Source organism: Morus notabilis, unplaced genomic scaffold (assembly GCF_000414095.1).
Source record: "Morus notabilis unplaced genomic scaffold, ASM41409v2 Scaffold467, whole genome shotgun sequence".
Taxonomy (NCBI): domain Eukaryota; kingdom Viridiplantae; phylum Streptophyta; class Magnoliopsida; order Rosales; family Moraceae; genus Morus; species Morus notabilis.
Genome location: NW_010361652.1, coordinates 20,145 through 45,006, shown reverse-complemented (window position 1 = coordinate 45,006; position 24,862 = coordinate 20,145). Strand labels below are relative to the sequence as shown.

Here is a 24,862-nt window from a genome sequence, read left to right as displayed (position 1 = left end):
GAATGGTATAAAACCATCAGTAAAACCCTTGATATTTCTCTCTATATTTGATACCCTAACGGCCTAGACGTTGAACCTATGAAATTGCCAATGACTACTTACGTACGTAACCGTTACTGGCTTGTTGGGCCTGCAGGCTGACCAATCAAATTCACTTGTGAAGAGAGGTTAGGCCGACAAGTACGTACCTGTGGAATATTGATTGATAAGAAATCATTTTCCTATCTAGTCAAAAATCATATGGCCCTTCACTTGCCCTTTTAATTATTTCTCTAGCTTTCTTCCGGCATTAAATAAATTACACAAGAGTGTCAACTTGAAGTGGATTTTTCATTTGTCTTACCACGTGGTCTGAATTTTGATTGTATTCTTAGTGTCTCTCTTCTACACTTGTTGCTGAGGAAAAATAGCAAGGTAGACCAAACCCAATCAACATTAAGACTGAAGATCATCCCAAAACAAAATGAGATTTTTATTCTAGGGTATCAAAATTATATACCACACCGAACTCTATTTAAACCGTTAAATCTCTCTCAAGAACTATAATTTTGCCTACACTTTCGTTTTGAGGTGATTTTGATCAAATTTAACATTCAGAAACAAAACAAAACTAAAAAACTCCTAAACAAGAATATGGTGGACAGGAATAAGAAAATGGATACTGATACCAGCTGTTCTAAAAATATCAACATATATACTAAACGAACAATCTGTACACGAAAGGGGTACCATTGCAAAAGGAATACACAAATATATGTATAGAAAAACCAAGTAAGGATATCCTCAACTGTACAATGTTTTTTCCATCTTTTTCCCCGCAATGCATAATCAAGGTGAATGCTCACTGCTTAGAGGGGGAAAATGAATATACTCCAAAAAAAAAAAAAAAAAAAAAAAAAAAAAAAAAAAAACCCAAAAAAAAAAAAAAAAAAAAAAAAAAAAAAAAAAAAAACCTACAGCTCGATCGCACGGATCACTCATTCCTCTATATTTTGGACCAAGATCTTCGAAGGCAAAAGACATGGCCAATCAGGGCAAAAAAAAAAGGGGGGGTCTTCTGTGTGAACTTTCTTTGCCTTTTCGTAACACAATACCGCAATCCTTCCATTCACAGTATTAGACATTGAATCTGTAATAGTTACGGAGAGAAAAGTAAATAAATAAATAAGAGTCGGGAGTAAGAAACTGAATCGCTAGTTGACAGTGCTGTGACCAGATTGTCCAAAACATTTCAAACACCCGAGCAGCAGCATGACGATAAAAATCTGATTATAGCTCAGGAACAAACACTACATGACCGGATAAAAAATGATTAACAGGCTCACTCAAAAGAAGCAGGAAAAACTCCCTAGTAATCTCTGCCAAAACGTTGGCTTTCTAAATATTAATCACGCTTCATATTTAAAGCTTGGCTACCCATTAGATTCTGCTAGATGCCTTAGAAAACTCCAAAGTAGCAACTAGCAAAAGACAATTTATTGAATTTACAAGATACGATACAAACACTACAATCACAGAGCAATTAGAATTCTCGAGTCAATCTTCTACCACAGGAAGTCGTAACTTCACCTGTCGCTAGGGCCACTTCGCTGTCACATCTATGAGCTCCTGGGATACCCATCCCAAGGAGGACGCAAGCATAATTATGGTTTTTGATACCAAGGAACATGAAATATATATGTGTGTGTGTGTGTATGAAGGAATACGAAGTTTGAGAAGTGTTGGGAACCTGCAAGCTTGAGCAAGAAGCTGATTAACTCTGAGCACACTCAAAAGGATGCAAGTTTCCTTCCGTGAACTCGTGTACTCGGAACCGCTCCAGAATTTCAAAACCCCTAACATTAACCATCAATGATATTAGCCATGGGATGGATGAAATAATTTAAAAAGCACGTAGTCAACAAAAAATAGGTTAGAGTGAAGTCATGATATAGCCAGATGTACAGTTTGCAGTATGTTATGTATATAAAGAAATTTTATAAGTGCATGGACAGCATCTTGAAGTTTGATGCAAAACTAATATACACGTCACAAAAGAAAAAAAAATAAAAAAGCAGAAAAGCAGAAAAAACATCTACAACAACAACATCAACTCCAGAAGCTTACAGGATAGCTTCACGATTGCGGCATAATCTGCGTTGGTTGGCTTCCATGGCAACTAAAAAGTCAGCAGTTTCAGGTCCTGCTGCTCCCCCAGCTACAGTTGATGGAACAGAAGCAGTTGGAGTCCATATCTAGAACAAAGCACCAGCAAACACCATAATTAATCTCTTTTCGAGGAGGAAAAACAAAAGGGAAAGGTGAGAGGAAGAGAGAATTTATTCCTTCTTGAAGTACTCACCTTTATTGTGTTATCGATCCCACTGGTTGCCACAACACAATCAAAAGGGTGACACTGCACACAGTTGACAACTGTATAGGGACATGAAGAAGAGAGCTTAGATTGTTAACAATGAGCAAATCAGGCTTCATACTTTTGTTGTAGGAGGGAAAAGAATTACCAGCTTCATCTCCATGAAGCATTTTTATCAATCTGCCAGTTTGCTTCTCCCAGATAAACCATCTACCATCATCACTTCCACTAGCAACATATTCACCTATAACTCAATAAAGACAACAGTTAAGAAAGATCTATGGCCACCATCTACTTCCTACTACGATAACAAAACCCTACTCTTTTAGCACGCATTAACTTGTATGTCTTTTGACATCCCAAAAATCTCTCAAGCCCTTTCCCGGGCTCGAGTTTCAAAGCCTCTGAGGAATTGAACCTTGATCATGTAGGAGCAAAACAGAATCCTAAACACTCAACAACCCCAGAATTTATAATGGAAAATGTTGTCACAATGCTTTGCACAAACAATTAGGCACACGAACTTAAGACTACACCCCGTAATTCTTCCTCAGCCAGGTGGGGGCAGAATGCTGGAGCAAGTGTTAGTAGCATAGAAAAAAATGCCATCATCATCATTAATATGTTTGCTATATTGCTCTAGCAAACAACCACCAAAATCTGACAAACTTAAAAACATATGTATTTCCACCAACGCCTATATGTGAAGATCTAGAATTTTTAACACAATATAATATAATTTTCAACAGACAAATGGTTCCTTCTGACATGGTAAGATTAATCAAGTATCCGATCTAAAGAAACACCCACCCTAAAGGCTAAAAGCATGTACAAATAGGTCACAATAATAATTCCAAATACAATTTTGGAGTCAATGATTCAACTTGCATATGATCCTTAGAGAAAATATACCTTTTTGACCCAGAAAATTGGCCTGTTTTATGTCAGTTCCAACGTTACAGTGGCCAATATATCTTTGCTTCATATCAATAACTACAGCAGGCTGCAATACAGGTGACAAGTAGAATGGCAACAACAATTAAATGAAAGAACTAAATAATGTCAAAACAATGAAATGTTTCTGTTCTATCTGAAAACAACTAAATGTAAAACTATTTAAGAAACCTTATAAGGTGTTCTTTCATTATGTGATGATGATGAAGGAGATCCACACGAGTCATTTGCACCAATTTCTCTAGCTGAATCACTTTTTCGATGGATCCTTAGATTTAAACTTCCATGTAGAATATTGGGCTCAGCATCATGCTCCTCGTCACCTGACATTGATGTTTCAAAGTCCACTTCCAATTCCTCATCATAATCAGAATCCTCTCTTTCAGATCTCGGACCGTCTTGTGAAGCATCACTATTAGCATCCACCCGATAAAGTATGTCACCCAATAATGGTACTCTTCCACCTCGAGATTCAGACCTTGATGCTCCATCATCTGCCTTATTATTTATTTCAGCTTCACCTAGCCAATCCAATAAAATAATCAAATTTCACAAGTTCACAACGAAAAGGAAAAAGAGAACTAGCACCAGCCATCCTACTTTATCCCCTATTGAAAGATAATGCAGGGCTCGGTCCCAATAACAACCAAACATGAGGGGGTTGTGCCAGGAATTACAACTAGATGCCAATCTACCTTCAAATACCTGGACTCTTCAAAATAGCAAATAGCATGTTATTTGTGACAGAACTTAAATGTTCAACTAAATCCCTGGCAGGATGCCGAATAACAAACACGTTTCATACTAAGATTCCATTTTCAAAAAAATAAACCCTAATATTGAAGTATGAACAATATATTCCTATACCATTCACAAATCAATTAAATTTCAATTTCAATTGAAAACAAATAAGAATGAAAGGTAATACATTGTAAATTTAGAGGTTCACACAGCAGATTGAACTAAATTAAAAGAAGCCCCTTTATTCTAATCTGCCCAGCCCCACCCCAGAAAAAAATAGAAAATAATAAAGAATACGCGAAAAGGGGCCAAATGAAAAACAGGCAAATGACTTTTTAAGTAAGAAAAAAAGAATGTCCCAGTGTACAATTGAGAGGAAACCGGGCTTCAACTTGATTTTCAAAATAAAGTTCACTAAGTGGCTCGGAGGATATCCCCCTTGCACGTTTTCGAAAATACCTCCCAAAAGCTTTTTATTTTAGAATCATTTGGCCTTTAGAGAGAAAACAAGAAATATATATTGCCCATCAAAAGGGAAGATAAAATGAAAGCTACTGGATGGTAGATTCTGCTTCTTCCTTCTTAAAGTTATACTGTTGGCTTAATGTGCAATTATATTTACCAGAAATCTTTCTCCATGAGGAGAGAGAATTAACAATTTGCAATAAGTTGTCTTCACACAATAATGAATAAAAATTAAAAAAAAAAAAAAGGCCAACATGGTCAACATGGTACCACGCTACAGGCTACACAATTGAAACAGAGCAAAGGATATACGGAGAGAACATGCATGAAGCTTTGGCTCTAAGACAGTGTGACCATAAAAGTAGGCAACAAATAAAGTCAAAAGCCAGGTCAATAAGAAACTACAAATTGTGCAACAAAAGAATGTAGAAGACATTTAGAGCCAGAAACCTGCAGCAAGGTCCTTTTTTACACTCTCAACTCTTTCTGTAACATCACAATTGGAAGGGGCCAAAAGTTGAGCCGCATAGGCAAAATCTAGAGCTTCTTTATGCTTGCCCAACTGCATGAAAACAGAAATTAAAAATATAAATGCTGCAAACAACAAATGGGAAGAGTACCGCGAAATCAGCTTAAGTCATAAAAAGAAAGAAAATTATGAACCATATCACATAATCATCACAGCATGGCCTCAAACTAAAAAAATTTCCAACAGTATATCCACACCTAATAAAATTAGAAGATGACTGCACCAAAGTCTTTCAATTGCAAGGCCTCCATGTTTTAGATTTTTTTTTCTTTTAATAATTGTTTATTTGAGAAGGAAGAATGATTTCTTTTTACAATTTCCCAGCCACAAGAACATATGCACAATGTGAAAATATGGGAACCATTAACAAAGAAATTGGACCAGATGGATTATGGGAAGTTAACATGAAAGAACTAGGCTCGTAATGCTCAACTATCTTACAAAGTTGCAGAAACTACATTTAACTTCCCATAAGTTAACCATAAATAAGGGCATGTTTGACATTGCTTATGCTTCTAGGCAGTAAAGGAAGAGAAGTAAAAGGCTAAAAGCTATGATTTCAGTGAGTGTTTGGATACACATTTTAGAAAGTGCTTAATGGGACAAAAATGATGCTTAAAATTTTTAAAAATCAATAAAATTGTTAAGAGTGAAGTTTATAAATTCATATAAAAGCTTTAGTAAAAGCTTGAAAATCTTCTTAGAACAGCTCTATCAGAAGCCACATTTTGTGACTTTGACAGGAAGCCAATTTACAAGTCCAAATCTCTTCTTCAAAAAATTATCCAACACTCCCAATAACACCTTCTACACTCAGGAATCCAAAGCAGTCTACAGAAAGAAATGCCAAACAAGCCCTAAGTTAAATAGAAAGCTACCTTGAATAATGCTTCAGTAAATAGTCCAATTTGAAATCATCCATATTTCATCTTTAGTCTTCTATTTATGCTTTTTCTTGTTCACAACCAAGGAAGAAAGATAATATAAGTGAATAAAATATCAAAGAAACAAGATTTCTTTTGTAACAAAGCCACGTTTCGAACCTTAGTTAATAAGACATAAAGTCATCCTGCCTTACTATGATTTATAGGAATGAGACAAATTATACTAAACGGTTGATGACAATAATCATCCTCTGAAATTCAATTCCCAAGCAACAAACAAGAAGAAGAAGAAGAAGAGAAAAATACCTGAGATAAAGCTTCAGACATATAGTAATGCGCCTTAAAAGAGGAGCTATCAAATCTACGAGCATTATAGCAGTCTCTAATAGCCATATGGACATCATTTTTCCACTTCCGCTGGATGGGGAAAAAAATTGGGGAGAAGATGAACAATCAGTACATTTCAAAACAAGGCAAACACTTACGCACACAGAGGGGGGGGGGGGGGCGCGTGGGGGGGGATTTAAAACTTTTTTTTGGGCTTCTGGGTGGGAATTTCAAACCCTCCAACTTAAGAAGAAGTATCAAGAACCTTAAGCAGCAACGCTGCACGCGTACAGAGACATTCATGCTTCATTGAAGGCCCAATATAACGACCACATCCATCCAATACTTCATTGCAGGCCTCAATACCGTAAAAGTAATTTGTTCCCTCCTCCAAGGATCTTTGAGCAATTTGGATTAGCTTCTTGCACTTGTCAAGCTGAAAAAACCATGTTAAGCGAGGAAACATTTAACTTTTAAAAGATCCCACATTAAGATCACCAAAAGAAAGATGCATGGAAAGATAAGAAAAAAGAGGAAAGATATGTATACTTACAGTAGTAATTCTTTCCTTAGAATGATCATTCTGGAAGACATTAGATGGTGGTTCCACTCTATTTAGTACAGGTGTGAAGCTCGTTAACAGAGAAACATCTGCTGGGGTATACTGCATAGAACTGCCACCGGCTGGCAAAAAAATGATAATAATAATAATAATAATAAGGAAATTGACTGAGCAAAATTCTCCATCTGGGCCGACACCATTTTTCAATGTCAAACCACGAATTTAGCAAGCACTTCTTAATTTGAACAGAAAACCACTGGATATCAATAACACATCACATGTAATCTACAACGCAATGACAGAAACTGACTCCTCGTATAAGTTTCACACACATTATGGCCAATCATGCTGATTTATGTTGGCAGCATACCAGAAAACAAAATTCAAGAGACAATAGTAATAACAAAAACTCTATAGCACAAAGAAAGTAGAATAAAGCTATTTCAATCTAGTGACAAGACAATCTCTTCGTAGCAAGTAGATATTCTACAGAGAGAGAGAGAGAGAGAGAGAGAGAGAGAGAGAGAGAGAGAGAGAGAGAGAGAGAGAGAGAGAGAGAGAGAGAGAGCATACGACCTTTTTCTTTTGATTAGATCAAGTTATGGTCCTAATCTAATAAGTAGTCACGTTCCATGTATCAATTACATTACCGGATAAAATGTCTCTAGTTTGCCTTCACAAAATACCACAAAAATGCTCTAGTAGCTTAGCTAGGAGATTCATTAGGCAATATCCACTAGCATTAGCGTTCAAAGGTCTTCGATTGAATGCAACTAATCTGGAATTTCATTGCTGCTCTTTTTTCTAATTAGATGGAATGTAAGTTGCAATTCTCTTTCTTCATCTCTGACCCTGTCAATACTTATGGTTTCTGTCCACACTAGTGTCAGCACCTTAGGACTAAACCAAGAGCATCTCCAATAATTTTAGCATTTGAGTAGGAAATAAACTCTCCAATGCAATGATCTAAACTTGGCATATGTTATAGGGAAATTTCATTTTAGTACCCTGTGTTATATCGAAATATGAGTTTGGTGCCCTGCGTTTTCGATAATTTCATGTCGGTACCTTGACGTTTTAGAAAATCTTCTTTCGGTGCCCTGAGGTAAAAAAAACTAATAAATTTTAAAAAAATTCTAAAAATAGTTTTAAATATTTAAAAATTAAAAAAAAAAAACTTTAACAAAAATTATCATAACAATCTCTCTCTCCTCTTTTCTCTCGACAAATTCTCCCTTTTTGGACGCAAATTTCCGACTTGGGCGTGGCGGAGCTTGTCAAAGGGGCTGATGATGGATGGTGATGCAGATATGGGCTCGGGGACGAGGACCGGCGGTGATGTGATCTGGTGAAGAGGAGAAGGGCTCTGAGAGAGAGGGAGAGAACTACTTTGTATTTGGGATTGGATGGCAGAGTTAGGAGGGATGGGTATGCTTGACACCAAGGACGGACTGGATGGTGGGATCAAGGGGTTGTGGTCGATGGTGAGATTGATTTGGGTTGAGATTTCTTTCTTTTTTTTTTTTTTCTTTTATCAAAAAACAGATCTGGGTTTGTGATTTGCATAGGTGGTGGGTGGTGGTGTGTTGTGTTTCTCATATTTGAATTGGGGTTTTGATTTGATTTTGGTAGATTTTTTTTTTTGGGGGGATGTATGCATATTAAAACGGTTTGATTTTGGTTTTCATTTTGATTTTCCAACAGATTGATCGGTTTGATTTTGGTATATCTGATTTGGTTTTAATTTTGATTCTTGATGTTTCTCAGATATGTTTTTCTTGATTTAGGCATGTTTGAATTATTTTGATAATTTTCTTAATGATTACAGATTAGAGGATGAAGATGAATTGTTTAGTTTTTCTCATTTCTATTTTATGTTTTTCAAAAATATTTTTAATAAATTTATAAAAAAATTCTAGACAAATGATGTACAAGGGTATAAATCATTTCATGTCACAAAAAAGAGTCTCAAGGTACTAAAAGAAGATTTTCTAAAACGTCGAGGTACCAGCATCAAATTATCAAAAACACAGGGTACTAAACTCATATTTCGATACAACACAAGGTACCAAACTCATATATCATAAACGAGAGACCAAAAAAGGAGTGGCCAAAATCATAGAACTTTGAACTTGCTTTCAAAGTGACCAAAAAGGGGAGTGTCATTCTCAAGAAGATTGGATAATAAAATCACAAAATGCTTGAGAATATTCACTGGCAAAAACTCAAGGTGGACGCATCTTGACATACCATGATTGACATCCATCAAATAGACATGCTCCCCACTGTAACTAAGAAGAACTTCTTCTCCGTCTGGACTAAATGTAACATGCGTTAGATGCAAACTTGAATGTCCCTGTAAAAAGATTAAAAAGGAAAATGAATAATGATAAATTCAACTGTAAGTCTCAACTACAGATAAATAATGCAAGGAAAGTTTAAATATACAAGCATGATCGTAATGTTAAGCTGCTAAAATGGTAAGTGAGGATAGTAAGAATTCACCCCCCGCAACCACCCAAAAAGGAAGATGCAAATATTATAGAAATAGACTATAGGAAACATTCCAGTTACAAGAAATAATTAAATATGGTAGATAGCAGACATAAGATAATCACAAGATTCTCAACTAACACGATCAGAAAGATGCATTGGACAGAAATAGTTAACACAAGGAGGAGGTGACATTCTTTTCTGACTGGAGGACAGCGGTGGCAGCATCCTTCTGTCATATAACCGTGCAAAAGAATCACTGCAAACATTCAGGAACGAGATATAAGCTCAAAAGGAAAAGTAAGAGTCAAAATACTAACCATTGTGCAATTCAATAAACAACAATGTACCTTCCACCAACTAGGAGCAAATGTGGCCTAGAGGCACTGATATCACAAGATTTCAGAGCAAGAGTTTGTCTGGGAGGATCAGCTAGAGACCTCTTTGCTTCACATCGCAAATCAAGCTGCCATTTAGGACTATATGTGAAAATCAGATCTCCAAGGGTGCGGGGAAAAAATAATAGAAAAAAATAAAAAGGAAACCGTTTAAACTAAAAGCACGTTAATCTGAGCTTACAAAAGAAATACAAGTTAAATAATCATTAAAAGCCAGTCAAGTAAATTTTTGTATGCGAAAGATCTGGATCTGAAATATGGAGAAGTCAATATAAACTTACGAAATTATTTCAAGAGAGATGACCCCACACATTTGTAGTTAATATAACCTCATGAATTTATTTCGAAGCGTTAACCTCACAAATGTTTTTACTTAAAAAACCAATTAATAAAGAAAACAAATTATTCAAAAAGCTATGAAAAAAGCTCATTGCCTCAAAATAAGTAGGCAAATAGTAAATCAATGATAAGATCTACTTACTAAAATATTTTGACATTCTTGGTGAGAAGACCCAGCAGGACGACATGAAGTGCCTTCACGAAGATCATGCTGCCTCAAAGTCCCATCTTCACTTGCACTCCATACAACATTTGGATTTCCAACTTCAACCTGTAATAGGAAGCAGCAGCGAAGCAGCAGCGTTTAGTGAAGCAAAGGGAAGTTACCAAACAAGAAAAGATATTCTTAATTCAATATATTTTCAACTTGACGAGAGCTCACCGCTAATTTTTTCACTCTTCTTGTGTGGCATTGATACAGAGCTGATGGAGAAATAGCATTGCTGTTAGATCCTCTCCCGCTTAATCGTGACAAATTAAACAGCCGAACCTGCATAAAATCAGTAATTGCAACATTACGACAGAGCTCAAATGAAAGCATAAAATAGATTGAATAGAAGCTCCAATTATCAGAATATTACTTCTGCATCTCCTGCTCCAGAGACCACAAGTTCGTCACCAGTTTCAGGGATGAATTTTGCACAAAATATGTTTGCACAGTGCCCAGTGTCTATAGAATGCAAAAGGTTCCTTTTAGAGTAGCTCCATATGTTGATCTGCAGGAAATAGTACAAAACTAGAAGCATTAGCATTTACGGTGCGGTTCTCGGCTCCCACTTTACTAATAAGAAATGAAACTACTAAGGTTCTGCTGGTGGACACACACACAATAAGAAATAAAACCACTAAGGCTCTACTGGTGGACACACGCACACACTCACACACCCAACCATTTGAGCTGAACTCAAGTGGCTTTTTTTCCCCCTAAAAAGTGTGTGATGGTGGAGGGCTGCCAGAGCAGGGTGAAATCTTAATCAATCTCATACAATTACCGATATCTCTGGTATTTTGCAAATTTAGATAGTACCATTAGTATTATACTAAGCCACAGTGCGTCTGTGTGCTCACATATGCTTATGCAGTTACCAAAGAGGTGAGAAAATGACCTTTTTTTTATTAGAATGTTCCTCAGACATATCAGTGAATTAGCATTTGGCCCACAACTATCTCACCTGAAAACCTATTTCTTATTGTTTAGATAAGCACATTCTTAATGCACTCAGTTATTCATTCCTTAGTGCAGGTAAAATCCCATGCAACTCTTATGAATCAGACCTTGAAACGGAAGACCCCTACAACTATCTCACCTGAAAAACTAGTTCTTAATGTTAAAATAAGCGAATTCATGGTGCATTCATTAACCCAAGTGCAGGTAAAATCTCACGCAAGTCTCACAAATCATAACTTGAACTAGAAGACCCACAATCATTTCAAATATATGACACCAGATAGAAATGTAATTTTGACTTTAAGACCTCAAACTTGAAGAACTAAGGGGTTGTTTGGTACATGTATTCAAACCCAAACCATTCGGCTACAGTGTTTTTCCTCTCACAAAGAATTTGAATAAAAAAAATTCCCGCCAATAGTTCTCTCACAAAGAATTTGAATCAAAACCCAAATCATGTTTCAAATACACTTTCCAAACGGGCTCTAAAAATATAAGTGTTGATTACCTCAAAGCTAGTACAAAATCTTTTCCTTTTATTCTGTAGTTGGGGAGCATTAGCAACACTTTTTCATGATTTTGCAAGATCTCTATCCGATTTTTAGTTAGTTTATACCAAACTGCGAAATCCCCTTGGAGGTTTTTTCTGCTATACCCATGCTCTGCGTTTAAAACAAAAATATTAAGAATTCATACCCGTGTGTCATCTGACCCAGATATCATAAGTGAACCGCTGGAATTCCAAGAAATTGCATTAACACAACCTTGATGCCCCTGTAAATAGAGAGAAAAAAACCTTAAAGACTAATTTTTCCAACTACAAACGCACAAAAATTTGCAATCAGCTAATATTTTATGCCTTCTGGCTCAAGACCAATCTTTTAAAATTAGTCCCAACTTCAATAATTCATTAGAGATGAATAAAGAAGTAGTTGGGTAGGCAGCTTGGTTAAACATGGAAAAGCAGAAAATACATAACTTTATAGCATCTACTTCTGATGACAGGAAGGAATTACGTAGACACAACGTGAAAACAGCAAAGCTATGAATTATCCAAAAAGAATATTACTACCTAAAGTTGACCGACATATGAACATAAAACGTATACTACAATCAATCTAAAATAAAAACAACAACAAATTTCATCCACGTCAAATCGCCATTGAGCAGAAACTAAAATAATGTACCCAGTGAAACATCAAGGTGCCCCAAAACATATGAATATCTTACATTCGTGAATTAAGAATTCAAATCAGTAAACTTTGGATATTTACTATTGTTGGAACTTCAATCTTCATATCCCAAGGAGACTTGCAAGGATATTCTATGGACCTCTCAGATACATAAAGTCTATATCTCCAACTGGCAAACTTCTACCTACTGTAAATAAAAAATAATAACATAGAGATGGCAATGACCCGATAGGTAGAATGGTAGAGTAAAATGCCGAGTGAAAGAATGAAAGCCCCCTTATAAGAACAAATTAGACAGCAATATTTCATCATCATATACAATGACACAAAGGGTTCAACCAACCTCCAATTCTCTTTCCTGAGAAAGCCTTCGTATCAATGAAGAGTGAATCTGCAAACTACGATTTACATCCTGCATAAACACAAAGATCAAAGAAAAGTATTATATTAAAAAAATCAATAAGAAGTCTATAACAACATAATCGAAAGCACAATTAACACTAGGCCACCATAGCCGGTTGTAGTGACCAATAAAACATATTGAAAAAGTACACTATCGCAATTTGAACCAATTTTATTCCTAATTATAAGTCCATACCTAATTATTCAAGCTTACAACGAAAACGCATGAAACTTATCTGTTAATCAGGCAATATATTTCTTCTGCCTCACAAAAAACAAAAACAAAAAAAAAAAGAAGTTCTGAAGTCTGAACTACACTCTGGAAGAGGGAAAAAATAATACAGCAAAAATTCATTCGCCCTTAGCCTACTTCATCTGTGTCGAATTTTCGGAAATGCGAGAGACCACCAAAAATAGAAAATAATCGCAAATGCCAAATGGTAACAGGTTCCCAAACCGTAAAATTGCAACTGGTATCTATAAAACAAGATTGATCATAATTATTTGCTTTATTTTTTATTTTTTTCTTGAAATTAGCACATTAAACCTTTCATAAAATAAATTCCTCTGGAAGAAAGAACTCAATGTTTAGCAATTTCCTAGCTTGTAAAATGTAAACTGCGTTCTAATTCTTCCCTGGTTTTCCGCTGAAGCTCAATTTTCACTTCACTTAACAAATTTACAAAAAAAAAAAGAAAATAATAATAATAATCCTTAACGCATTTGAAACCGATTAAATTGCAATATATTCGTCAAAACAGCACACAAGTAGTGAACTTCACCGAGCAAATCATACATAAAAACAAAGGAAATACCAGTTTTTTTTTTCTTTTTTTGAGATTACAATCAGAAGCAAGTGAATTGACAAAACGAGCATTGAAGAGAAGTTCACCGAGCAAATCATACATAAAAACAAAGGAAATACCAGTTTTTTTTTCTTTTTTTGAGATTACAATCAGAAGCAAGTGAATTGACAAAACGAGCATTGAAGAGAACAATGGAGAAAAAACCTGTCGGCTGCCATCGACGTATCGTCTCTGAAGCAAATTGTGGATATGGCCGTCGTGAAAACCCCAGGACTCCATTGAAGGCGACGAAGAAAGCTCGAAAAAGCCCTAGCAATATCGCGTCCGTACGTCCGTCGTACAATCTCTGCAGAATTTTGCAGAAAAAGCGGTGTTCCGATCCTTCCACACTCTCCTTTCCTTTGCTTCTTCTCTTTCTTTTTTTATTCTTTTTTTTATTTGAGAGATATGTTTATTTATTTTCGAACTTTTTGGGTTCAATTGTGTTCTTAATTGTATAATAATAATTCATTAGAAAGTTTTGATTAGAAAAAATAACGGCGGTAGGTTGTTTTTATTTTTTAATAGTTAAATTTATATTAAAAATATTTATTTTTTATATTTTTTTAATTTAATGTGATTTTTATTAAATTTATAAATTAAAAATTGACTTTTAATAAAATAATTATTAAAAAAATAAGATATTTAATAAAAAAATTTATATAATAATTTAAATCATAATTCATAATTTATTATAATATATTTTTTTTATAAAAAATATATATAAATTAAAAATAATTTTAAATTTATTAACTAAACCTCTAATTCATTTATTATGCTAACAGACTACCAACATGCCAATTTATTATATTGTTTTGCGGGGATTCTTGGTAAGTGACACGAAAGCAATGATGCTTGTGTAAGGGTTTTATTATTTAATTCACTATTAAATTATTTTTATATTTCTAAATATTACGAAGCAATAGTAGGGGATTATGTTTAGTGGAGGAGGTTCTAGTGTTGTATAAGGGTCTAAGCACCGTTGATCTTTGATATTTCGATTTTATGGGTGTTCTGTCGGTTAGAGATGATGTGGGTGCTCATGTTAACGGATGTTTATGGTGCTTTAGGAAATCTGTTCCTTAGCTCATCCCTTCAATAGTTTTTTGTTTTTGAAAGAATGGCCATCGTTGACTTCATAAATTAAAATTTTTAATTTGAGTTAAAATTTGACATTTTTTTTAAAACTTTTTATTATAATAAAAAAAATTAGATATAATATTTTTTAAAAAATTTTTACTGTAAAAATTTAAAATTAAAAACTCGAATCGGTTAAATGAACGAGGCCTTTAATAGTTCAATTTTGTGCATTTGAATTTTAAAAATTCACCCTTTATTTTTTTTTTTCAGGGTAACATGAGCTTCTTTATTCACCCTTTTGAGTTTATTATATAATTTGAGAAAATTAAAGTATATATCTTATATATAATATCCAAAAATAACAAAATTTATATATTCAGTGAAATATTTCTCTAAATATCTCAAAAACAAAATATATATAATACCACACCTAAAATTTGGTTTACTTATTAAAGATATGTTTATTTACATAACTCAAGTTATGATTTGAGTTGTGTATGTGAGAGAAAAATATTATAATAAAAAAATTAAATTTAAATTTTTGTGAGAACCTCTTTAAATTAAAAGAGGTTATTTTCACCTTTTAATTCTGTTAAATTTATTTCTCAAATTGTTCCGCATAAATATATTTTTATTCAAATACTAACCTTTAAAAGGGGTATTCCTCTAGGTCGATTATCGTTTTGTACCTTGTAGTGGATGCAGGCTTGTGGAATTGTGGCCTAATTTTCAACGATAACCATATAAACTATCTATTTTAAATACCTCTTATTAAAATTTGTCAATTGTTTCATAATATAAATGAGTGCATTTCTCCCGAAATGAATGAGTTTTCAATCGCCCTTTTTACCGCGACGGATGTTCATCAAGCATTGTTTGATATGCACAGTATTAAGGCATCGGGTCCTAACGGTTTTCATGCTGCATTTCTTTCAGAAAACCTTAAATGTGGTTGGAAATATTGTAGTTTAACTCCTGCCTCTGAATTCTTAATGACGGCGCATCTGTGGAGGGGTGGAACTACACTTTTGCTTGCCTTATTCCAAAAGTTAAGTCTCTTAAAAAGGTATCTGATTTTCGACTTATTAGTTTATGCAATTTACAAGATTGTCACAAAGGCAATAGTTAATAGATTGAAAAATGTTTTATATGAGGTTATTTCACTTTCGTAGAGTACGTCAGTGCCAGGCCGGCTAATAATTGAGGTCTCGTTCGTTTTGCGGATTCGAGTTTTTAATTTAAGTTGAGATATGATCATTTTTTTTTAGAGTTTTTAATTGTAATAAAAAAAGTTGGATGTGATATTTTCAGCTTTTAACTGTAAAAGCTTAAAATTAAAAACTCAAATCGGTAAAATAAATGAGAAATGTTATTGTCGCATTTGAGATGATGCATGCCATGGAAATGAAAAATAATGGGAGGACGGGATGGTTAGCGCTGAATCTGGATATGAGTAAGGCTTATGACAAAGCAGAATGGAGCTTTCTAGATCATATGAGCGTAAGCTCGGCTTTCATAGGCGATGATCTCTTTGATTATGAGGTGTATTTCGACTACCAATTTTTCCTTTCTAATTAATGGGGAGCCTTTGGGTAATTTCTTTGTCCCCATACATGTTCCTTTTGCGTGTAGAAGGATTATCAACGACAATCACTGAAATAGAATAACACGGGGAAAATTTTTGCTTCGCTTGTGCTTGACCGACCCCAAAGGTTAGTAACCTCTTTTTTTGCTTATGATAGTTTAGTGTTTTGAAAAGCTAATGAGGTGGAGTGCTCTAAAATTAAAGGGGCGCTGCAATGGTCTAAAAAGGTGATAAGCCTGATAAGCCTTTACTTAAGCAGGTGTATGTTTGAAAAGGCAAGAGGGAGTAATAGGTTACTGGGCTGAGTTAGTGGTTAGTTGTTAGTAGTGGGAATGTTGAGAGTTGTATAAGGTAATGTGTATAAATAGGGAATAAGCGGACAATAGAGAGGTAGGAAATTACTGGAGTCTTGTTAAGGAAGTCTTGGCTAAGGCTGAGCAGGGGAGATTTGGAAGTATCTCGAAGAACTGCTCTTGTAATTCATTTCTGTTAGTCAACAAAGATCATATTCGTTCTTTCAATTCTTTCTAGTTGAAGTCTATATTCTGTTCTTATCATTTTGGTATCAGAGCATCAATTCTGGGCAGTGATGGCGAGTACGAAAACTGATGAAAGATTCGAATTAGTAGAGAAAGAGATTAAGGAAGTTGCGTCTTCGGTGGAAAAGGGAATCGGTGAGATGGAGAAAGGGATCGGGGAGGTTAGGGTGGAATTATCCCAAAATAGGGTGGAATTTATTCAGAATCTCAATGAGATTCGTCAGTTGATGGAAGAACAGATGAAATTTTTCATGGCTCCAACGTCGGTGCCGGAGAAGACAGTTGCTCCAACGACCGCGATCGTAGAGGAACGCGAGACCAATCACGCCAGAGAAGTTCGCGAGGTGAATCACGTCGGAGATCGCGAGACGATTCATGCTGGAGCTGCGAAATCACACCATGCAGGAACCTCTGGGTGTTGCGCGAGACAGGAAGAATGGTCGATGGATCCTAGGGTTTCACAGAACGTGATTTTTCCAGCGAGAGGCACTGGGTTGCGCAAGAAGGGCAAAGATCATACGGCGGATTTAAGGATTCCGCGGAATCTTGGTCGCGAAGAGAGAGAGGGGGGCGTGGGTTGGCTAGGGAGTTTTCGATGGGTACCCATGGGAAAAATGGGTATGGACAACGTGGTGAAGGGCGTGGTGCTTATATGGAAGGGGAGGCCCTGGAATTCGATGAACTGTGGAAGGGATTTGGCGGCCCTGTTCACCGAGTAGTGGAAAGAGGAAGAAACCTTAATGTGGGTGTACGGTTTATGAAAGGTTTGGGAGGGCAGAGGTGTTTTTGAGGAATTACCGGTGAGGAATGGGTGACTTCTCGAGGGGGGCAAGTGGAGTGCCCAATCTTTAGCAGGGATGACCCCAATGGCTAGGTGTTCCGTATGGAACAGTTTTTCTCCATCAGTCGATGTTCGGAAAGGGAAAAATTGATCACCTCTGGAATAGCATTAGAGGGTGATGCTTTGTCTTGGTTCCAATGGCAGAATGGCCGCAGACCCTTCCATAGTTCGGCAGAATTTAAGGTGTCATTGCTGCAGCGTTTTCATTCTTCGTAGGAGGGGAATCTTTGTGAGAGGTTTTTAGCGATTCGACAAGTAGGTACGGTGGCCGAATATCGTAAGAAATTTGAAGCTTCGGCAGCCTCACTTCGGGATGTGCCAGAAGAGGTTTTGGAAGGGATTTTTGTTAATGGATTAAAGGCACAGGTTTGGGCTGAATTGCGGCTCTTGAAACCGGTGGGGTTAGGAGAAATTATGGAGATTGCTCAAAGGATCGAAGAAAAAAATGAGTTGCTTCGTCGGGAGGGGTCGGAAACAAGGTTTTCGAGAACATAACCACATAGTGTCTCGAGAGCTGAATTTTCACCAATTCCGGTTCGATCGATGCCGGTGGTAGAGCGACCACCTAGAGTTCCTGCTTCTTTAGAGCAAACGACAACTAAAAAGCGAGATTTTCCATTTCGTAAGTTGTCGGATTCCGAGTTGCAAGAAAAGAGAGATAATGGGTTATGTTTTAGGTACGATGAGAAGTTCACCTTTGGTCATCGATGTAAGAAGAAGGAGCTGCGGATAATGCTTGTGAGTGATGAGGACGCAGATGATTGTGAAGAGGAAGTCCTGGTTCTGCCGAGTCCTGATTGGGAGAAGGGGCAACTTGAACTCATTGAGTTATCCTTGAACTCGGTGATGGGCCTTTCAACACCTAAAACTATGAAGCTTCGCGGCTTGATTGCTCAGCAATAGGTAATCGTTTTAATTGATTCCGGTATGACTCACAATTTTATTTCTTTGAGTCTTGTTGAGAGATTGTCGATTCCTAGGGGAAAAGGAATTTGTAGGGAGGTAGCATTGAGTTTATCACATTTGACTATTGTGGAAAACTTTTTGCCTCTGGAATTGGGGGGAGTGGATGTTATTCTAGGCATACAATGGTTGGAAACGTTGGGAGGAATGCATGTGAATTGGAAGTCCCAAGTAATGAAATTCAAGGTGAGGGAAGAAGTAGTTATTTTTAAGGGAGACATGAGCCTTTCCACCACTATGGTTTCTCTTAAGGCCATGGTTAGGACTATAAAGCATGAGGGCCATGGCATTTTTTTAGAATTGTGTGCCTTGGATGCAAACAAGGAACCGAATTTGGATGCAACCAGGGAACCCGACCAGCAACTGCAAGAGCAGATTCGTGAAGTCTTGCAGCGTCATTCGGGGGTCTTACATATGCCGAATGAACTGCCTCCCCAACGAATGCGTGATCATCGTATTATTCTTCAGGAGGGTACCGCTCCTATTAGCGTCATGCCCTACAAATATCCTCATTTCCAAAAGAATGAGATTGAAAAGTTGGTTCGAGATATGCTAGCGGCTGTGATCGTTCAACCGAGTAGCAGCCCATTTTCTAGTCCAGATCTCTTAGTTAAAAAAAAAGATGGCAGTTGGCATTTCTGTGTTGATTATCGAGCACTCAACAAAGCTACAGTTCCAGACAAGTTTCCTATTCCAGTAATAGAAGAGCTTTTGGACGAATTGTGTGGTGCCACCATTGTTATTAAATTAGATTTAAAATCCGGTTACCACCAAATTCGGATGTGCAAAGAGGATATTCCGAAAACTACTTTCCGGACCCATAAGGGTCACTACGAATTTTTGGTGATGCCCTTTGACCAATGCCCCAGCCACTTTCCAATCTTTGATGAATGAGGTATTGAAGCCTTTTTTGAGGAAATTTGTGTTAGTATTTTTTGATGACATTTTGGTTTACAGTAAGTCCTTTGAGGGACATGTCAATCATATGGATATGGTTTTGATTGCCTTAGAGAACAACCATTTATATGTTAATAAAAAAAAATGCACTTTCGCTAGTAGCCAGTTGGAATATTTGGGCCACATTGTGTCGGGGGAAGGCGTTTATGCGGATGCTAGTAAGATTCAAGCGATGTTGGATTGGCCGACTCCTCGTTCTCTCAAGGAGTTATGTGGTTTTCTTGGTTTGACCGGTTATTACCGGCGCTTTGTGGCTGGGTATGGACATCTTGCTTGGCCGTTGACGCAACAATTAAAAAATGACAGTTTTCATTGGTCGACAGAAGCTGAAACCGCTTTTCAGAAATTGAAGCAGGCTATGACTACTGTCCCAGTTCTCTCCCTACCAGATTTTTCCCAGCCATTTGTAGTCGAATCGGATGCTTCGGGGTTTAGAATTGGCGCGGTTTTAATGCAACATCAGAGATCAATAGCCTATTTCAGTCAGGTGTTGTCGTCTAGGGCTCGTACAAAATCTGTGTATGAGCGCGAGTTGATGGTAGTGGTGCCATTATTTACTCGGGCGCCATTTCATTGTTCGTACGGACTAGAGAAGCCTTAAGTTCTTATTGGAGCAGAGGTTAGTCAGTGAGGACCACCAAAAGTGGTTGTGCAAATTGTTGGATTATGATTTTGAGATCTAGTACAAACCCGGTTCTGAGAATCGAGTGGCTGATGCTTTGTCAAGGCAGCCCACTGGTTTGGAGTTGTTGCACCTTACCACTTATGCGCTTTATGATGGGGATGGAATTTGCCAAAAAATTCAACAGGACCCGAGATTGTCGTTAATTCAGGCTGCTCTGTGTGCTAATTCTGCCACTGTGAAGGGGTGGGTTCTCCTTGTGCAATGACATGTTGCTTTACAAGGGTCGTGTAGCCCTGCCTCGACAGTCTCCTCTCACACCAGTCCTTTTGGGAGAGTTTCATGGCAGTAAGATTGGAGGTCATTCTGGAGTCTAAAGACATATAAACGGTTGTCTTCGGAGTTCTTTTGGTATGGCATGAAATAGGATGTGGTCTCTTTTGTGGCGGCTTGTTAAGTTTGTCAACAAAACAAGGTTTCCACTTTGTCTCCGGGGGGTTATTACAGCCATTGCCTCTTCCAAATCAGGTGTGGGATGATATTTCCATGGATTTTGTGGAGGGCCTTCCAAAGTCGGCCGGTAATGACTCCATTTTAGTGATTGTTGACCGGTTGAGTAAGTATGCTCACTTTTTGGGTCTTCGCCATCCTTTTTCTGCTAAGTTCGTGGCTGCCCTGTTTGTTAAGGAGGTGGTTTGGCTCCATGGATTTCCTCGGACTATTGTGTCCGACCTCGACAAGGTATTTCTCAGTCATTTCTGGAATGAGCTCTTTAAGTTGCAGGGTACTGCCTTACATCATAGTACGGCTTACCATCCTCAAATGGATGGCCAAACGGAGGTGGTGAATAGGTGCTTGGAAGCTTATTTACGCTGCTTTGTCTCCGGAAAACCTACCCATTGGTTTTCTCATCTTGCTTGGGCCGAATACTGGTATAACATGAGCTTCCATGTGTATGTAGGAATGACTCCTTTCCGGGCTTTATATGGTCGTGATCCTTCCAAATTACTAAGCTTTGAGTTAGGCTCAACAGCTAACTCTTTGTTAGAGCAGCAACTGCAATCGCGGGATGCTATTTTGGATGAGCTTCAAGCACATTTGTTTTAGGCCCAACAATCCATGAAATGGCAAGCAGATCTCAAGTGCCGGGATGTGTCCTTTGAAGTGGGGGATTTAGTGTTCCTGAAACTCAGGCCATAATGCCATCATTCGTTGGCCAAGTTTACTAATGAAAAGCTATCTCCACGGTTTTATGGTCCCTATAAGGTGATTGCGCGTGTGGGCTCGGTGGCATATCAGTTGCGACTGCCCGAGGCTGCCAAAATTCATCCGGTCTTCCATGTTTCACAGCTTAAGAAAGTCATTGGCCTTGCTGTTCCAGCCCAGGAGGTTCCGCTCATTTTAACTGAGTTACGCGTGGAACCGGAAAGGTTGTTGGCTACTCGTTTCTCTCAGGTGACTGGGCAATTGGAAGTCTTGCTGCAGTGGCGTCACTTGCCAAATTTTGAGTCTTCTTGGGAGCTTTTCAATGTCATCTAGCAGCAGTTTCCTGAATTTCACCTTGAGGACAATGTGACTTTTTTGGGGGGCGGAGTAATTGATAAGCCTTTGCTTAAACAGGTGTATGTTCAGAAAGGCAAGAGGGAGTAATAGGTTACTGGGCTGAGTTAGTGGTTAGTTGTTAGTAGTGGGAATGCTGAGAGTTGTATAAGGTAGTGTGTATAAATAGGGAATAAGCGGACAATAGAGAGGTAGGAAATTGCTGGAGTCTTGTTGAGGAAGTCTTGGCTAAGGCTGAGCAAGGGATATTTGGCAGTATCTCGAAGAACTGCTCTTGTAATTCATTTCTGTTAGTCAATAAAGATCATATTTGTTCTTTCAATTCTTTCTAGTTGAAGTCTATATTATGTTCTTATCAGAAGGCTTCTGGACAAGTGATTAACTTTCAAAAAATCGGCCATCAATTTTAGCCCCAACGTTGCTGCAGATTTAAAGGGGACTCCCTGAGAAATTTGGGTCTTAATGTGGCTCATGCTCATGACAAATACTTGGATTGCTCGTTCTAGTTGAAAAAAAAAAAAAACAAAAAAAAAACAAAAAACAAAAAGCAAACCTTCCCTGCAATAAAAAAAGGTTTGTAAATAACTTCAACTTATTTCATCGATTTGAGTTTTATTACAGTAAATAATTTTTTAAAACAGTGACATCTAATTTTTTTATTATTGTAAAAATTTTTCACATAAAATTACATTTCAACTCGAATCAGTGAAGCGGTTGGAAAATATTTTCTCAAGATGGGAGGGAGATTTTGGTAGCTAAAAGAAAAGGTTTGGAAAAAGTTAAATTTTTACCCTATTTATTTAACCGATTTAAATTTATAATTTAAGTTTTACTTAATAAAAAATTCACTAAAACAGTTAAATCTAATTTTTTTATTACAATAAAATTTTTTTATATAAAATCATATTTTAACTCATAAATTAAATTGGCTAACAATTAAGGAAGGGAAAAATGTTTTCTCAAGGTGGGAGGGAGATTTTGGTGAAGGCAGTAGTCCTTACCATTCCCACATATCCAATGAGTGTTTTTCGGTTGCTTAATTCTCCTTGTATGGAGCTGCAAAGATTGATAGCCGGATTTTGGTGGGGAGGAGATGATTCGAAAAGGACGGCGCATTGGTGGGTGTGGACGAAGTTGTGCAGTCCTAAAACGGAGGGGGGGTTTAGGCTTTCGTGATTTGGAGGTCTTCAAAAGCAATGTTGGCTAAACAAGCATATGGTGATTGATCCAAAATCCCAATTCATTTGCGAGCTGGGTTCTAAAAGGGCGTTATTTCCCCTTCCAAGATTTTTTCAATTCTGGGCTGGGGTCTAACTCGCCTTATATTTGGCATAGCTTGCTTTGGGACCGGGACATTGTGAAGTGGGAAGTAGATGGCGAGTTGGGGATGGATCTTCAATTCGAGTTTTTGATGATCGCTAACTGCTAATATCGTCCTTTTTTAAACCCTCTACAAGTCTTACAGCTTCTAACAAAGAGTGGTGTGCGGCCGATCTTTTAAATCCCCCTTTTCAGCTTTCCATCGGCGTGGAATCAAACGCTCCCTCAAGCTAATTTTCTGCAGGCTGATGTGGGTGTTATTACTAGTATTCTAGTTGGTTTCTCTCGTAAGGAAGATAGACTCATTTCGGTTATTGGGTGGCAATGCAAATTCGTCAAATAGCAATTTCTTTCGAGGGGAGTGCAGATCATAAGTGGTGAAGATTCTTATGGCACTTAAAAATTCCCCATAAGGCTAAAAATCTTCATTTGGAGATGCTTACATGATATTCTTCCGGCTTGGCAGAATTTGTCTTGATGGGGCATTGGCGATTTAGCGGGGTGCCGAAGGTGTAGAAATTGTGCCGAAACTGCCTTCCATGCGGTCATTGGATGTGGAGCTACGAGTAACGTATGGATGGAGAGCATTTTTGGGGATAAAATCTCAACTTTCAGAAGGGATGCAATGGATTTTTTTTTTTTTTTACTCTATATGCGATCTGTGCTTTGTAGGGAAGATTTTGAATTGTTTTGCATAATCACGTGGATGATTTGGAAGGATCGTAATCTTTTTACACACGAAGGTTTGATAAAACCCCCAAAGAATATTCTCAAAGCTGCTGCTCTTTAGCTCATGGAGTTAAATGCATATCAGAAAGTGAGCATGAAGGATAGGGATCTGGCTGCTCCTCCGCTTCAAAGATGGCAGCCCTCACCCCATGATCAGCTTAAATTAAATGTGGATGCTTCTATTCTCCCCCATTCTAACTCTATTGGGGAGGGAGGAGGATTAATTAGGCTCTGTAAATTTCATCCATTCGAGTTTAGAATTCGATTCTCCCCCATTCTAACTCTATTGGGGAGGGAGGAGGATTAATTAGGCTAAATTTCATCCATTCGAGTTTAGAATTCAAATTTTACTACAGTAAAAAATTATCAGAAACAGTCACGTATCTCAATTTAAATTAAAAACTCGAATAAGCGAACTAAAAGGGTGAGATTCCACAGGTGATGTGAAGAGTGTTCTCTCTAAAAAAACTCCTGGTTCGTTTAGTATTTTTGCAGCTGAATGTATATATATGCTTTGTGTTTCCATTATAGAAATAGACTCCCCCATTGTGGTCAAGAATGTTCGACGTGCTGGAGTGTTATCTGTAGAGGGATTGGTGTTGGAGGATATCAAAGCTTTGATGCCGGAGGTTGGTGGTGGTTCTTGCTGTCATGTTATTCGAAAGAGCAACTATATGCAGCCCACACACTAGCACAATTTGTTATTTCTATAGAGTTTGATCTTTTCTAGTTAGAAGAAGTTCTTAACATTTTTGGCCTGGACATTATTAACTCCGATTTGGCGTCTATTTAAGTAATGCAATACATCTCATTTAAAAAAATATATATTGATCAGTAGTATAAGGCTTTAGTTTCTATATAATAAACATTTTTGCATATTGTTCCCAAACATTACCAATCTTTTTTTAAACTTTTAATCTTATGTTATCATTATATAGAGTTTTTGTTGATCGAGTTTTGTTGATTATGATGGTAAACTTTACCATAAAGTTGTCTATGAAATTTTTTTAAAA

General features: G+C 37.1%; 2 protein-coding genes across 2 annotated transcripts; one reads left to right on the top strand and one right to left on the bottom strand.

Moving 5' to 3' along the window:
* Positions 1-957: 957 nt before the first annotated feature.
* Positions 958-14,053, bottom strand: LOC21408707 (WD and tetratricopeptide repeats protein 1). The gene is made up of 20 exons (XM_010100357.2): positions 13,819-14,053; positions 12,750-12,818; positions 11,910-11,987; positions 10,627-10,761; positions 10,428-10,535; positions 10,188-10,316; positions 9,659-9,774; positions 9,450-9,567; positions 9,066-9,171; positions 6,807-6,937; positions 6,519-6,689; positions 6,233-6,343; positions 4,964-5,075; positions 3,479-3,828; positions 3,266-3,356; positions 2,502-2,597; positions 2,342-2,412; positions 2,107-2,234; positions 1,730-1,835; positions 958-1,129 (listed from the first exon to the last, which is right to left on the bottom strand). Exons 1-19 carry the CDS (start codon positions 13,891-13,893, stop codon positions 1,754-1,756), a joined length of 2,277 nt encoding a protein of 758 aa, XP_010098659.1. The 5' UTR covers positions 13,894-14,053; the 3' UTR covers positions 958-1,129; positions 1,730-1,753.
* A 5,599-nt stretch (positions 14,054-19,652) lies between these two features.
* LOC112092040 (uncharacterized mitochondrial protein AtMg00860-like) lies at positions 19,653-20,508 on the top strand. The gene is made up of 2 exons (XM_024167185.1): positions 19,653-20,156; positions 20,302-20,508. The coding sequence occupies exons 1-2, from the start codon at positions 19,653-19,655 to the stop codon at positions 20,506-20,508; spliced, it is 711 nt and encodes a 236-aa protein (XP_024022953.1).
* The last annotated feature ends 4,354 nt before the right edge of the window (positions 20,509-24,862 follow it).